This window comes from Crocuta crocuta, unplaced genomic scaffold (genome assembly GCF_008692635.1).
Source record: "Crocuta crocuta isolate KB4526 unplaced genomic scaffold, BGI_CrCroc_1.0 scaffold102, whole genome shotgun sequence".
Classification (NCBI taxonomy): domain Eukaryota; kingdom Metazoa; phylum Chordata; class Mammalia; order Carnivora; family Hyaenidae; genus Crocuta; species Crocuta crocuta.
In genome coordinates this window covers 1131706-1146862 of record NW_027530019.1, presented here as the reverse complement: position 1 = coordinate 1146862, position 15157 = coordinate 1131706, and the positions used below count along the sequence as shown (strand labels likewise).

Below are 15157 nucleotides of genomic sequence, written 5' to 3'. Positions count from 1 at the left end.
TCTTTTTCCATCCATTTACGTTTAACCTTTCTATGTCCTTATGCTGTTTTTGTCTTTTAGATTGTATCACCATCTATGTGATTTAACTATGTGATTTAACCATCTGTGTAAAGAGGGCTCAGTCCCTTTACATAATTGACATTACAGTTTTAGTCAGATTTATCTCTGCTACTTTATTCTGTGCTTTCTATTTGCCCCATTTATTTTGTCCCTTTGGATTAAATTTTTCTTTTCGAAATTGGAAGTTCTGTATTCTATGTTTATTTCTTCTATCTGTTCTTTTAGCAGGTACCCTGGAAATATGTAGATCTAGCTTAAAGTCTAAAGTTGTTCAACATCTTTACCCACCTCTAGAACAAGAACATGTGGAATCTGATCACTACTATCCTATGTGACTGTTGACTAGAACAGACATATATGCAGTTTGTGTGTGTGTGTGTGTGTGTGTGTGTGTGTGTATTTGGCAGTGGGGAATGGGAGGCATATATAAACATTATTGTCTTACAGTCCATGTTTATTTGCATTTTCTAAATATTTGCTGGTTTTGTTCAATATTCCTTCCTCCATCTTAGCTGTTCTGTCTGAAATCGTTTTTCTTACTGAAGAATTTCATTTAGAATTCTGTTGCTTATACGGGGTCTATTGGCAGTGAACATTCTTAGTATTTTTCTTAAATAGTTATTTAAATACTTAGTATTATATTAATATTTATTAATACTTAGCTACTTAAGTACTAATTACTTAAATGCTTAATAAATACTTAATATTTGTCTTAAACACCTATTTTGACCTTATCTTTTTAAAAGACATTTTTTGCTAGAGATACAAGTCTAAGTTGGCAGATATTTTCTCTCAGCTTTTTGAAGATTATTTCACAGCTGTCTAGTCTTCATTTTACTGTTCAGAAGTCAGCTTAATTACATTCCTTTATAAATCTGCTTTTTCCCACTAACTCCTTTCAGGATCTTCTTTTTCTCTCGCATTCTGTTGTTTCAACAAGAGGTCTCTAGGTATCTATTTCCTTTCATTTATCCTGGAATTCATTGGGATTCCTGAACTTAGGATTTATACCTATTGATGAAATCATACTCTGGGGAAAAAATAAAAAACTGAGTCAAAGTAATCTTGTGGCCCCTTTGATCATGTTGGAGGCAGAAATGTTAAGTTCACAGTCATTCCCAAGTCTACTCAAAGCTAAAGTCATTGTTTGGGGCATAATGGACCAAGCCTAGTAAATTTAATAACTTCCAGCAGATTAAACCAAGTATGCAAAACTGAATTGTAGACACTGCCTAAAAAGTATCTCGCAGATGTAGGCTAAGTTTTGCATCTTGAAGGAACAGAATTCTAGAAAATTCAAATCATCTTGGAAAACAAAGACCAAACCAGACTCCTTGGCACTTTAATAATCATATTTGCAGGATCATACAGCTGAATTTATCTATCATCAAGAATATGTCCATTAACATTAGTTTCTTTTTTGGAGCTAGACTACTGTGGCCAAAAATCTCAAGCTGGAACTCAATTACTTTCCAGAGCTATTTCTCATTTAGCTATTAATTTTCTCAATTCTCCACGTAGTCTCAGAAAAAANAAAAAAAAAAGAATGTACCAGTGCATTTCACTTTAACCTCATCCAAAGTTCAATCTCTCTAGGTTTAACAATTATGGCTTTGCTATAAGCTATGAAAAGAGGCACCTCTTTGATATATGTTTCATTAGCATTTTGTTAAACTATTCAGTTTCTACAATGTAGACACTCATTATTCAGAGCCATGTAATTTCTCCTCAGGTTAAAAACAAAAAGGAGGGGGTTCTCTTGTTTCAAACCGTAATCCAATCCCTGATTCACAAATGCATGCTGAATCAATTCCACATTCCTGGGTATACTTTGGCAAATAACTTATCAGCTGAGACCAGTAGACCTTCTGTCAGTGAGGCTTTTCTCTTACAGCTTAGTTCTTTTTCATTGGAATAAAGCTTGCTTCCATGAAACTGTACCCATACCACAGTCTGTGTTCCTCTCTTTTCTCTTTCCCATCATTCCGCTTACCATTGAGTCCTCTCTTTTCTGTTTCTTCTGTAATGATATCAGACAAGTGTATTACATGAGGATTATAACTATTGAGCTGTTTTACAAAACTATGAAGGCCTGGATACGTTTGCTTAAGAGCTCAGAGTGAGTTACAACTTGAAAAAAGATAAGTATCCAGACTTTTCTGTTTTCAGGTTCTATAAAGAGGTGGTATTTGCCAGTTATCTTTTACACAGGAAGGCTAGCACAAAAGCCTGATACACCAGTTGGGGTGTTTATTTTGTCTTAACCCAGCAAAAAAAAAAAAAAAAGGATTAAATTTGTAGACACAGTATTGATCACATCCCTTGGGACCCTCACACAGATTACCATTCAGGATCTAAGTTTTCCTATATGTAAAAGGAACATGATAATCACTAAGATTTCCTTCAACTCCATAATTCTGTACCCCGTTATTGGTTTTAAAAAGGGAGAGAGAATAGAGATGGTTACAAAGTTGCACACATCTTACCTACCCATTTTCAGCAGCACTGACGATATAGGGCTGTTTAGAGAAGTCCCTTGCTTTTGCCAAACATGTTACTGAAGCTGAATGACCAAATAAAAGTTCTTTAGCTGAAATCTGAAAATGATCAGGGTAAGCTTTTAAACAATTGAAAACTTTTGAAGAATATAAACATCATTTTATGTAAGTATTCATAATTCTATCAGAAAATCCTTTTAATATTATGGTTTTGCTCTACATACATTTTAGGAAAACTGATATATGCCATATCAAAATCCACAGAATAAAAAAATCTATTTTTTAAAATTTTATTTATTTTTGAGAGACAGAGAGAAAGAGAGAGAGAGAGAGGCAGAGCACAAGTGGAGGAGACACAGTGAGAGAGGGGGACACTGAATCTAAAGCAGGTTCCAGGCTCTGAGCTGTCAGCACAAAGACCCATCCGGGGCCCAAACCCTAGAACTGTGAGATCATGACCTGAGCCAAAGTAGGACACTCAACCACCTAAGCCACCCAGGCGCCCCTAAAAAAACATCTTGATACAGGAACTGTGTTGTACACATTTTTTGGTTTTTGGTTTTCGGTTTTATACCCATCTTGACACCTAAACAGTCACCAGACCTATTTTGTAACATCTAGGTTTTGAATACAAATAAGTCAGTGTTGATGTTTATAATGCACAAAATGTGCCTCAAATGATAGCTGCATGTTAAAGTACAAATTTCAGAACTCAGAAATGAGTTTACAAAATAATACAAACAAAACATTACCCTTTTTGTAATCATTATAACTTTACTGTAACCTTATGTGGCTTCTTGCCTCAAAAATAAAAACTAATACTAATTTTTCCACATTACAAGTGAAATTTTAACTAAGCTATTATTTAAAATGTCAATGTCTTTATCCTTTACATGAGTTTAAAAATATGGCACTGGGAGCTAATTCTTCCATTATCTCATGTGTGAAAGATGTCCAGTGCTCTTTGTTTTATAAAACAAGATTTTGAAAATCAAATTACAGAACAGAAAACCTGTAAGATCTCCTCAAATGGAGAAGAGGTTGTCAATAGGGACTAAAAATTTGATTTCAATGACTAGAAAATTTGTGGATAATAAGACTTGTCTTATGGGTAATAAAAATCTATTTCCAAATTAATTCATATTCATTATACGTTTTCTGAACAATGCAAACATATCCATAAAGGATGACCAAATCATATTAATGAATACAAATTATTTCAAAACAGAATTATTCTTTGCCTTCATCTTATTTCTATCATAATCAGCAATACTTCTCTAAAAGATGTATTGTTAAACTAAATTTCCAGTACTACAAAGAAGTTTTGTGGTTGGTTAGAACCATTTACAACCCAAGTTCTTAGTCTACTGTTTTCCTGGGAAATCCAGAAAACTACATACTGTCTTTTCCATCATCACATTTGAGAACACATACCCTTACGCATTTAACACCTTTCCATCTATTGCAGGCCAAATTAAGCAATGAATCAGGGCAAAGGAAGGACACTCTGTCTCCTAAAGAAAATCCTCTATGAACCAAACAGCATAATGGAACACCATTGCTTTGCACATGGAGTCATCATTCTCCTACAGACTCCCCACATGTAGTTGAATAAGCCATGACTATTCATTATAATCTCTTCAATTTATCTTATTCTGGAACTGCTGTCAGGAATAACAACAACAACAAAAATCCGCCATCACACCTGCTCATTGTCATGATGAAATCCAGGACACCTTTACTTCTGTTCATGAGCTCTACCTGTATGAAGCACTGCCACCCCCTCCCAACCCCAAGAACTTCCAACAGCACAAATAGGAACACATACCTTGCTGAGCATCCAACATATCCAGGCAGTAGTGCAACTATGAACAGGGTCTAATCCCCATTTCACAGGTGAAGAAATCAAGGCTCAATTAATATGTCATTTGCTCAATATATCAAAGTTGGTAAATGTCAGAACTAGAACCTGATCAATCTCTCCATTCTTTTCCTATACACAATATTGCTACTCTTCATTTTGTCATTGTTGCATTTCCTTCTGAGTATTAAAATAGGAAGGGGGCACCTGGGTGGCTCATTTGGTTAAGCGTCCAACTTCGGCTCAGGTCATGATCTCACAGTTCATGGGTTTGAGCCCTGCATCGGGTTCTGTGCTGGCAGCTCAGAGCCTGGAGCCTGTTTCAGATTCTGTATCTCTCTCTGCCCCTCCCCTGCTCATGCTCTGTCTCTCTCTGTCTCAAAAATAAACTATAAATAAATAAATAAATAAATAAATAAATAAATAAATAAATAAAATAGGAAGAAAAACAGAAGATCGCAGTACTCAGAAATAGATCTGGAAGGATGTTCTACTCATCTTTATGCTTAAAAATGTTATAAATACCAGCAGTCAATGCCAGAAAATGTACGTAAAGTACTTTGTCTTTGGGAGTTGGACCCTGAGCTTGGGATGCATGTGATGAGAAGTACAGGACAGGAAGACACTTATTCTCTAGTTTCACAGTACCCTGCAATCCCACCACCGCAGACAGGGAAACACAGTGAACACAGATGTGTTCCTAAATCCCCTAATTAAATACTTGGATGCTCCAAGAGGTCCAGAACTTAAATCATTTCCTTTCACTTCCTGTTCCAATTGTCTAATCACCTCTATTCCTTATGCAGATACAGGATACCATCACACCTCCAGCCCCACCCATCACTCAAACCCCTAATCTGTAGGGTATCCTTGACTATTCTTGCACTTTTACCCATACTCCAATCAGTTGCTCAGTTCCTCCCATTCTTTCCTCTTAGTATCTTCCCAGTTTTCATCTCCTTTTCATCCTATCTATCACTAATTTGGTTCATCCTCAAAAACTTTATTGACTAAATTAATGTAGAGGTTCCTCCCATAGTTACTGCCCCTTATCTCTTCTCTCCCTCCCTTCAGTATGCCCTTCACATTAATACCAAATGATAGTCTAAATCACAAATATAATAATACAGTATTATGTCATCTCCTTGCATAAATCATCTCAAAATCCCTTAATATTGCCTTTGCTTCTAATTAACATATGGCGTTAGCTCTTGCTAGTTAATTTTTTTAAATCTAAATCCCTCAGCACTCAAGGTGCTCAGAGTGCCTTGTATTATCACATAAATGCACAGCATTAGCCTATGTCCTTCCTCTGCTACACTGCAGCCCTTTTGACGGCCAGCACCAAGTCTTCTCGTTCATATTTGAACCCAGGTACCTAGCCTACTGCCTAACTTATATGTAGCCAATAAATGCATGTTAAATAAATGCTAAATAAATACCAGGAGTACATGTAAAAAGATAGAAATGCTAGGATTCCAAATTTCTTGCTTATTGCATCCTGCATATTATGCAGCACAACTACTCCAGCCAGAAAACACTATATTGAAATATTAAAAAGAGTAGCAAGACATTTGAAGCCATTCAGAAGTGTGAGTTTAAACTCTAAGAGATAATACATGTGAGGGCCACTTTTCAAAGCTCGGCTGTTGCAGTAAGACTAGTTCCTTCTTTCAGGGATGTTCATAAACATTGAGCTGAGCTGGGCTGCTAGGCAGTTCTTGGCAGTCCTGCAGTGTAACTCTTCTGTGATGGGAGATGTTAATTAATTACACTATAAAATAGAATTACAATTAATTGTTAATTTAGGTTTTAAAGTGACAAACTTTAAAGGCTAAAAATAGTCTTTGATCTTTAAAAGGCTTCTTAATGAGGGCAGTATACTTTAAGTACATCATTAGTTTAAATGTTCAAATTGGGTCTAGAGGCTTCTAGCACTAAGCAAATATCTATTCCAATATGTTAAATGTTTATGACTCGGGACAGGGACAATTAATTGCCAATCAATGGGCCAAAACCTAGGTGAGGTCAGGTTCTGAGATAGGAAGACGACAATAGTAAATTGGATTTAGAGCTTTTTGATGTGATCTTTAAAAATCACATGCAAGCGGAGACTAAAAGAATAGCAAAAGGCCAAACTGACAGAAACACCCAGATAATTAAGATATTACTCATTTAGTTAATAGCAGTTTTCAAGGGTGCCCTTTGTTTAGATTAATGAGCTATAATTTTTAGAATTATACTTACATGTCTGTAGTTCAGTTACTTAAACATATAATTCAGGATGTAAAATAGTAAAGCTCAGCACAGCTTAAAGGGTGATAACACTTAGCTGGTAGCTAAGATTAGCAATATTCATAATATAATTTTCAAATAGGATCTTGATCTATCATAGAGTACTTCATTTTCTCCAATTTCAGAAGTAAAACCAATTTATTACTTCAGTGAGCACCTACTTAACAATCATGCAAAACTTCCACTGTCATTGCAGGTAGAATCAAATCGTGTTTATATTGTGAGTGCTATCTGTTTCAATGTAAATCATTTTCACGAACCTTTAGTTCAGGTGAGAGATTCCAGAGACAGAGCTGACCTTCTTGACTTCCAGTCACAATGGTCTGCTGGTCATCAGTGATCATGATGGCAGTGATGCTGTGTGGAGGGGCCTTCCTCCCCCAGAGTGCCACTGCCTGCAGGGAGCACCTCATGCTGAGAGAATCTTGAACAAACAGAGAAGGGAAGTGGACACAGTCATCATTCAAAAATTTGGGAGGATTGATCATATCACAAAGTGGACTCCCCATGATCTAAGCTCTGGGATGTATTCTCCCAGAGATGGAGATCACAGGGTGATTCCCTGTTAATTAGAGTAGAAGGCACTTATTACACATTGAAGTTACCATGCCCAGTATTAATCCATCAAAGGGAAATGATTTTTTCCCAATTCGCAACTTTTTTTAAAAGTAGGATCCATTGCCCAGTGAGGAGCCCAAGAATGGCTCAAACTCACAACCCTGAAATTAAGACCTGAGCCGAGATTAAGAGTTGGCCATCTAACCAGCTGAGCCCCTCAGAAACCCCCAGTTAGTGATTATTGCTGCAGACAAAGAGAAGGATAGAAATAGTCTATCCATTCCACACACAGCTCTGACTATGGGTGACCCTGACTTGCTCCAAAGCCTAGCTAGGCCTCTTAAGAAGAATAGACCTGGCTTCACAGTATAATATGAAGACAGCTTGCATACTCTCTTTTACCCAAGATGTCATCACCTTACCTACAAACATCTGAACAAATAGCTGAACTTTGTGATTAAGAAGTAAATCTTTTCTGGGGCACCTGAGTGACTTAGTCGGTTAGGCGTCTGACTTCAGTTCAGGTCATGATCTCACGGTTCGTGGATCTGAGCCTCGCATCGGGCTCTGTGCTGACAGCTCAGAGCCTGGAGCCTGTCTTCAGATTCTGTGTCTCCCTCCCTCTGTGACGCTTCCCTGCTCATCATGCTGTCTCTGTCTCTCTCCCAAAAATAAATAAAACATTTAAAAAATTTTTAAAAAAGAAGTAAATCTTTTCTATAAAAACAGTCTTTTTTAAGTCTTCAAAGATTCATATGTGATTGTTCTCATTTCTGTCATAGTCATGTTCTGTTTTTATTTCACCTGTTTTTGTATTTGCTATCATTCTCAATATGAATTTCCATGAAATTACTACCTTCAGGTATAAGTTATGAAATAAGAATATGTAATTCTCAAAATATGCTTGCCTGAATACATCCCAAAATGATCTCAAATGTCACCCAGTGATATGTGCATTACAGTTTGTGCCACACTGAGTTAAATGTTTCCCCAAATAGGCATTCTTTTATGAAATACAAATAATTTGGTGATTAATCATGCTGTGAATCTTTAGAGTAGATTGGTATGTTTCCTCTTATGACTTCATTGTATCTATTTAGTCTAATTAAAAATGTTAAAGATAAGAGAGGGACAAAGATATCAAACTTACTTCCCACATTTGGCTTAAGAAAGTTAACAAAATGAAGAAAACTTCTGTCCTGCAGGACTTCTGGTACTGAAGCATATAAAGGATAAGCACCAATATAAGTTATTAAGATGTATGGTACCTATTCTTTGTCATGTTGAATTACACATAGTTGCACACACATATACACGCGAGTATGCACTACACCATGAACACAAATTCAATGTAGCCAGTGCTTAACCCATAAACTGGTTCCTTTCAGTTTTTTTCTTGTAGTTCAGTTGTTTGGAATTCAGTACCTACTTCCTGATGGTTCACTTCTTAGGTCAGTACACAAGTGGCCTGTATTATTCTTACCACAGTCCCCAGGCACCAGGAAACTAAGATTTCTATGGGAAATACCTGGAGCTTTGTAATTCAGACTATCAAAACCACACATATTAATCACATTACTTAGCTAACCAAAGAGTTCTGGTGTCAATAACCCTGTAATCTGAACTTGGACTTCTGCTTCAAACACAGAGAAATAATGGTGTGTGTGTGTGTGTGTGTGTTTCAATTGTTGCTTCATAGCCATGCTTATAAATAAGTTTAGGAAATTCCAAGCATCACAAATCTAAGAAAAACCTGAAATGAGAGCTGAGTCTGTATACAAGTCTGTTGGCTAGATCTTTAAGTGTTAATCCCACTTAAGGACAAGAAGCCCTTCCTTGCTCAATGAAATGGAATCTAAAAAAAAACTCCAGCACTACTCAGAAAGATAAGGAAGCTCATTTACAAAGCTCCCAAGAAAAACGCAAACTTGAACCACAAAACAAGTTTGGAATAAAAATTATCATGACATACATATAATGCCAGAATCCGCACATGCAGAAAAACCCAAATAAATAAATGTTCTCAAGTCAAAGATACCAGTGGGAAGCGTTTCAAAAACACTACACACTTACTACATTATCTCAAATTTTAAAAAAACAAACAAAAAACATCAGGCCAAGTGTTAAGAATGTACAACAACTGGAACGCATACACTGCTGTTGGGAATATATAATGGAAAATAGTTGATAGGTTTTTTTTTTTTTATAAAGTGAAACATGTGCTCACTACATGACCCAGTCAACCTATCCCTAGGTCTCACCCAAAAGGAAAAAAAGCAAATATTTATACAAAGATTTTTACACATAGGATTCTATTTATACTAGCTAAAAACTGGAAACAATTCAACTGTCCGCTATTTGAGGTGAATGGATAAACAAATTATGGTATAGCCACACAATGGGATACTATTCAGGATTAAAAAGGCATAAACTCTTAAACAGCACAACATACGTGAAACTGAAAATAATTATATTGAGCGAAAACAGTAGCTAAAAAGAATAAATACAGTATGACTCCATTTATATAAAATTCTAGAAAATTCAAATTAATCTAGGACAATAGAAAACAGGTCAGTGATTGCCTATGGACAGGAGAATGGGACAGGGATTATAGAGTTTGCAAAGAAGAATGAAGAAACTTCTGAGGATGGTATTACATGTATTATTTTGACTGTGGTAACTGTTTCATAATGAACATATTATGTCAAAACATATACAATTGTACACTTTCAATACATATATGTAGACATGTATACACACACCTAATATTCATTAAACTTTAATAAAGCTATTTTTTAACAAAGAAAGCATTTTGGAGGATAGTTCCTAACCACAGTTGCATAGGATTTCCATTGAAACATCAGTGCCAAAGAAGCTCCCAATTAAAAATTACAAAACATTCAAGAAAATAATAAACCATAAGTAAACAGAAAGATCAGTACCCCAGGAACTAATAATAAAAGAACAATATTAAACTCATTGCTAAAGAAGAACAAATATATTATTATAAACTATTAAAGAGACAAAAGAAGACATTTAAAACTCAAGGGGGGAAAAAGCCTATAAAAAAATTAACAGAATTTTATTTTATTTTTTTTAATGTTTTATTTATTTCTAGGAGAGAGAGAGAGACAGTGTGAGCAGGGGAGGGTCAGAGAGAGAGGGAGTCACAGACTGAAACAGGCTCCAGGCTCTGAGCTGGCAGTCAGCACAGAGCCCAACGCGGGGCACAAACCCACGAACCGCGAGATCATGACCTAAGTGAAAGTCGGATGCTTAACCGACTAAGCCACCCAGGCGCCCCAACAGGTAGAATTTTAAAACAAACAGATACTACTTCTAGAAATAAAACACAATCATTGGACTATAACAAATGTCAAGAGAATAAATCAAAATAGACTCAAGTGAAGAGAGAATCAATGAACTTAAAAATAATTCTCAAGAAGTTACACAGAAAAAAAAAAAAAGGCAAGGAGTAGTAAAGAAAGAGAACGTTGAATGAAAGAAATCAGGGAGGTAAGATCAATCAGAGATATTTAGAGCTGTAGATAACAGAATGAAAACACCCAACATTCATCTAATGTAAGTTCCAAAAAAGGCAGTACCCCTTCCCTTCCTGGCTAGTTCACTCCTAAAACTGTTAGGTAGAGAAAGCTTGAGTGGAGTGTCAGAGCTCATATAGGGTGAGGAGGGCATCTAAGAACACATGGAGTTGGAGCCCAGGGAAGATGAGTAAGATACCCAAACACAGGGCAGGTCTGTGTGAGATGCATAACCCAAGCAGAGGGAAGAGGGACAGTGTGTGCAAGGCTATCTCATACTGGGTGTCAGAGCCTGAGCAAGAAGGAAGGAGCTGACACTGTGAGGATGATGAAGGAAGTAGCCCTGATGTGAAGCTCAGAAACCTGGGTAAGGTGAGAAGGGTATTTGAACTGAAGGGAGATCCAGTGTGGAGTGCTAAAGCCCAAGCAGGGTGATGATGGTTTTCATGCTGGGTAAGGAGGTATTGGTACAGGGGAGTCAGAGGTTGGGCAGGATGACGTGAACTTCCATTTACAAGGATGTACTGGCCTAGAACACAAGAGCACAGGGAGGCTAAGGAAGGCATGCATGCTGGGGGAGGTTCAGCATCTTGGTTGTGTGAGGAGGGGCGCTACCAGAAAGTGTAACCAGACACAGGGAATACAGCGGCTGAGCAGAGTATTCACGTCTGGGGTTAGCAGACAGCTCTACCGGGGATGATGAAGTGCTCAGGAGGACATCCACACAGAAAGCAGGGCAGCAGCGTTTACAGAAAATTGGTTATATTCAGGGTAATTGATCAAATAATGAATATGTTAACAAGATAACAAGAACCAGATTTCTTATTATCAGAAAAGAGAGTTGGAAATACAAAAGGAAGAAAACCAGAACACTCTCTGTGGCGTTGCAGTGGAATCAGAGGTATGTGTATGAAGACATGCACATACACTACATACGTCCCATCTCTGTTCCCCGAGGGCCTAAGAGCAGCAACAACTCCCACAGCAACAAGCTCACTTAGGATCTTCTAAATACTATTTTTTTTTCTTTTTAAAATTTATTTATTTTGAGAGAGAGAGAAAACGCAAGAGCTGGGGAGGGGCAGAGAGAGATGGAGGGAGAGACTCCCAAGCAGGGTTTGAACTCACGAAGGGTGAGATCATGACCTAAGTGTAATTCAAGAGTCTGATGCTTAACCAACAAAGCCACCCATGCACTCCCTCAATATGATTCTTTACTAAAAGGAGCTAGGTTTCTTGGGAAATTTGGTTGATTCAGGCATGGAGCAGGGAAAATCCAAGATGATACTCGCACATATTATTGTTGAGAGCAAGGAAGTGCTCAAATAATGATGGGACATATCAAGTGGACACAGAAGCCAGCTTGAATGATTGCCCACCAGCCAAATTATGGACAGTACGGACATCAAAGTGAATCATGCTAGGAACAGATTGAAACTCATTGAATAAATTGGGAAACCATGCATTCATATTTGTAATTACTAATTACAAAGGGGAAAAAAAGAATAATGTTACAGAAGAAGAGCCTAGCAAGTGATGGAAGTTAGCATCAGTGATATGGCAAGTCAGATTCATGCACCAATGGATAGGATGCCGTGAGGCGAACTCGGCACCACTTCCATGGTGTTCTGGCCAAAGATGCATGACTTGAATCTAATTGTGACAAATACAAACTGAAGGGCTCTTTCAGATAACTGACCTGTAATTTTCAAAGATGCCAAGTAAGGTCATGAAAGTCAAAAACTCAGCAACTGTTTCAACTAAAAGACTTGAGAGACAGGACAACTAAATGCAAGATGTGCGTCTTGCCTGGATTCTCTTACTACCATGGACATTACTAGGATAACCAGCAATACTTGTGTCGGGTCTAGAACTGAGTAGTAGGAATAGATAAATGCTAATTTTCTAATTTTGAAGCGTTTATTGTGATTATATAGGAGAACATCTTTGTTCTAGGAAATACAAACTAAATTCTTCAAATATGGGAGTAACAGATTGGCAACTTACTCTTAAGTAGTTTACATGAAAATAGTTCTGTATACTATACTTATTGCTCATCCCTAATTTTGAAATAAGCATTTTTTAAATGCTTATTTATTTTGAGAGAGAGAATCCCAAGTAGGCCCCAGGCTGTCAGCACAGAGCCTGATGGAGGGCTCAAAGTCATAAGCCCTGAGATCACAACCTGAGCAAAAATCAAGGGTCAGACGTTTAACTGACTGAGCCACCCAGATGCCCGATAAGTTTGAAATATTTTTTAAAGCTTATTAATTAAAAAGTTAATGGGTCTACCATTTTCCAGGCTATTTCAAAGATACAAGAACTTAGATTTAAGAATCCAGTGTGTTAAAAAGGATTAAACTAGAAATAAATGGACACCAAAGGACCTCTTAGAGAAACCATATTACATTAAAGGCAAAGCATGAAATAAAACAAAAGAACCTAAAAAAGGAAGAGCATGTATGTTCAAAGTAGATCTCTCCACAGCAATATTGAGGCCAGAAGCTCTGGAATATTACCTGTAAAATGCTGAAGGAGAATGTCAACCTAAGCTTTTATACTTAACTATCCCTCAAAGTGAGGGCAATATAAAGACATTTTTCCAACAAGTAAGGCCTGAGAGAATACGGCGTTCATAGATAAATTATGGGCCCAAATCACCATCACTCCTCAGGGCCCCATGATATTTCAAAACAGGACAATTATTATGCATCATGGCACTGACTGACTGAGTAAAACACGATGAGGCAGCCAATACACTATTTAAGAAGGCAGAAAAGCAGAAAGTAATAGTTTTAACAACTTCAAAAGACAGTTAAATAGTAAGTTTCACGTATCAGGAAAATTCACCTTGAGGGCATTGGTCATTCCTGTGATACAAGGTAAATATGATAGTTGTGACGATCACAAAGCTGGTTGTGAGAAGAACAGCTTGGGTGTTTTTAACATTCTCCTCCTAAGAAACACTACTCCTAACTTTGTATTAGTCTTTTTGGCATAGCTTCTAGTATTACAACAAAAATCACCATCTGAAAATCATGTGCACTTTAGCCTCACTCTTACCTTGGCTAATGTGTACTTCTCAAAACTAAGAAGTGGTAGAAAAGGGAGTGCTCAGGATCACACTGTTCCAAAGGAAGGCAGACATTTTTTGTCTGTAGGCAGTGTGCCCTTGGCTTTTGTCTAAGGACTCTGCTGTCACCTTTTCAATATCACCTAGGAAACTGGAGTCAAGGAAATTTGTCTAGTCTACCAAGCAGAAACTATAGCAGAAACAAATTTGGGGAACATTTGCCAGGGAATTAATATATTGTAATTATTAACTAACATTAAGCTGAAGATAAATAATTCCTGAGGGGAGTTATTTATAGCCCCTTTTCTCTGGAAAATTAGCTTCTCTTACTTGAATCATTGCAACATTATCTACTCAATAACCAGCTACTTTGTATTATTCTGGTTTGCTATTTCCCCTAAAATTCTCTGCTGTGCAATGGTGTCTCCCTAATGAAATAAAACACTACTGCAGGGTTAGTGTAGTGCCTAGCCCATAGTGGATACCTGAAAAATATTATTTTAAATTTAAATCGTATTATTCTATTATACGATTTTGATGCTTCTTCCCTCTATTCTTTGTGAAGATGGGAATCATTCTTTAATCATTATTATATTCTCTAGTGCCTGAAGCACAGTGCTTTGAACACGAGGAAACCGGGGCGCCTGGGTGGCTTAGTCGNAGGGGGGGGGGGGGAGGCTGATTAAGATTATAGACTTTAAGTCAGGTAGACTTAAATGTGAGTCACTTAATCACTCTGGCTCTCGTTTTCTCATCTCTAACCTGGAAATGATAATGATGCCTCAATCAGGGTTATTGTCGAGGTGAAATGAGATCATGTTTATAATGTGGAAGACAGAGCAGCATTCAACAAATTACTACACTTTTTACTTTAGCTCCATACTTCTGGATCATAGCAACAGTTACCCGTGTATCAAACTTTTTCACTATTACACTTTTGCTTTATTCTTAATTCAAATTAAATTCACTCTAAATTCACTAGATTTTAAATCCTCCAAGGGCAGTGACTTCTGTCTGTTTTATCTATTGTTGTATTTTCAGGTCCCAGAAAAGGGTTTAGGACAGGCAGGAACTCAATAACTACTTGTTGAAGGAATAAACAAATAAAAGGAAACGTACACTATAGTCTGAAGACTCAGGTCTAGTAAAGCATCCACCCATGCAAACATTTACAAATGTTTAATACGCAGCAAAATACAAGGCACTTGGAATTTAGAAAATCAAGTAGGTCAAGGATTCCATAGATTAATACCCTCAAAAGTCACAGTAT

The 15157-nt window shown here is 37.1% G+C and overlaps 1 protein-coding gene across 5 annotated transcripts in view; it reads right to left on the bottom strand.

Annotated features, from left to right (window-relative positions):
- The window catches only part of WDR72 (WD repeat domain 72), a 221939-nt gene that overhangs the window by 189069 nt on the left and 17713 nt on the right, over window positions 1-15157 (bottom strand). For 4 of the 5 annotated variants that reach the window (XM_077764377.1, XM_077764378.1, XM_077764380.1 and 1 more), the window contains exons 2-3: window positions 6975-7138; window positions 2551-2657 (exon numbers count right to left, since the gene is read on the bottom strand). In XM_077764377.1, the coding sequence (XP_077620503.1) occupies window positions 2551-2657; window positions 6975-7127 (260 nt within the window). In that variant the 5' untranslated portion in view covers window positions 7128-7138. Of the gene's footprint in view, window positions 1-2550; window positions 2658-6974; window positions 7139-15157 lie in introns of those variants that run through there. The other variant, XM_077764381.1, reaches the window with a different exon arrangement.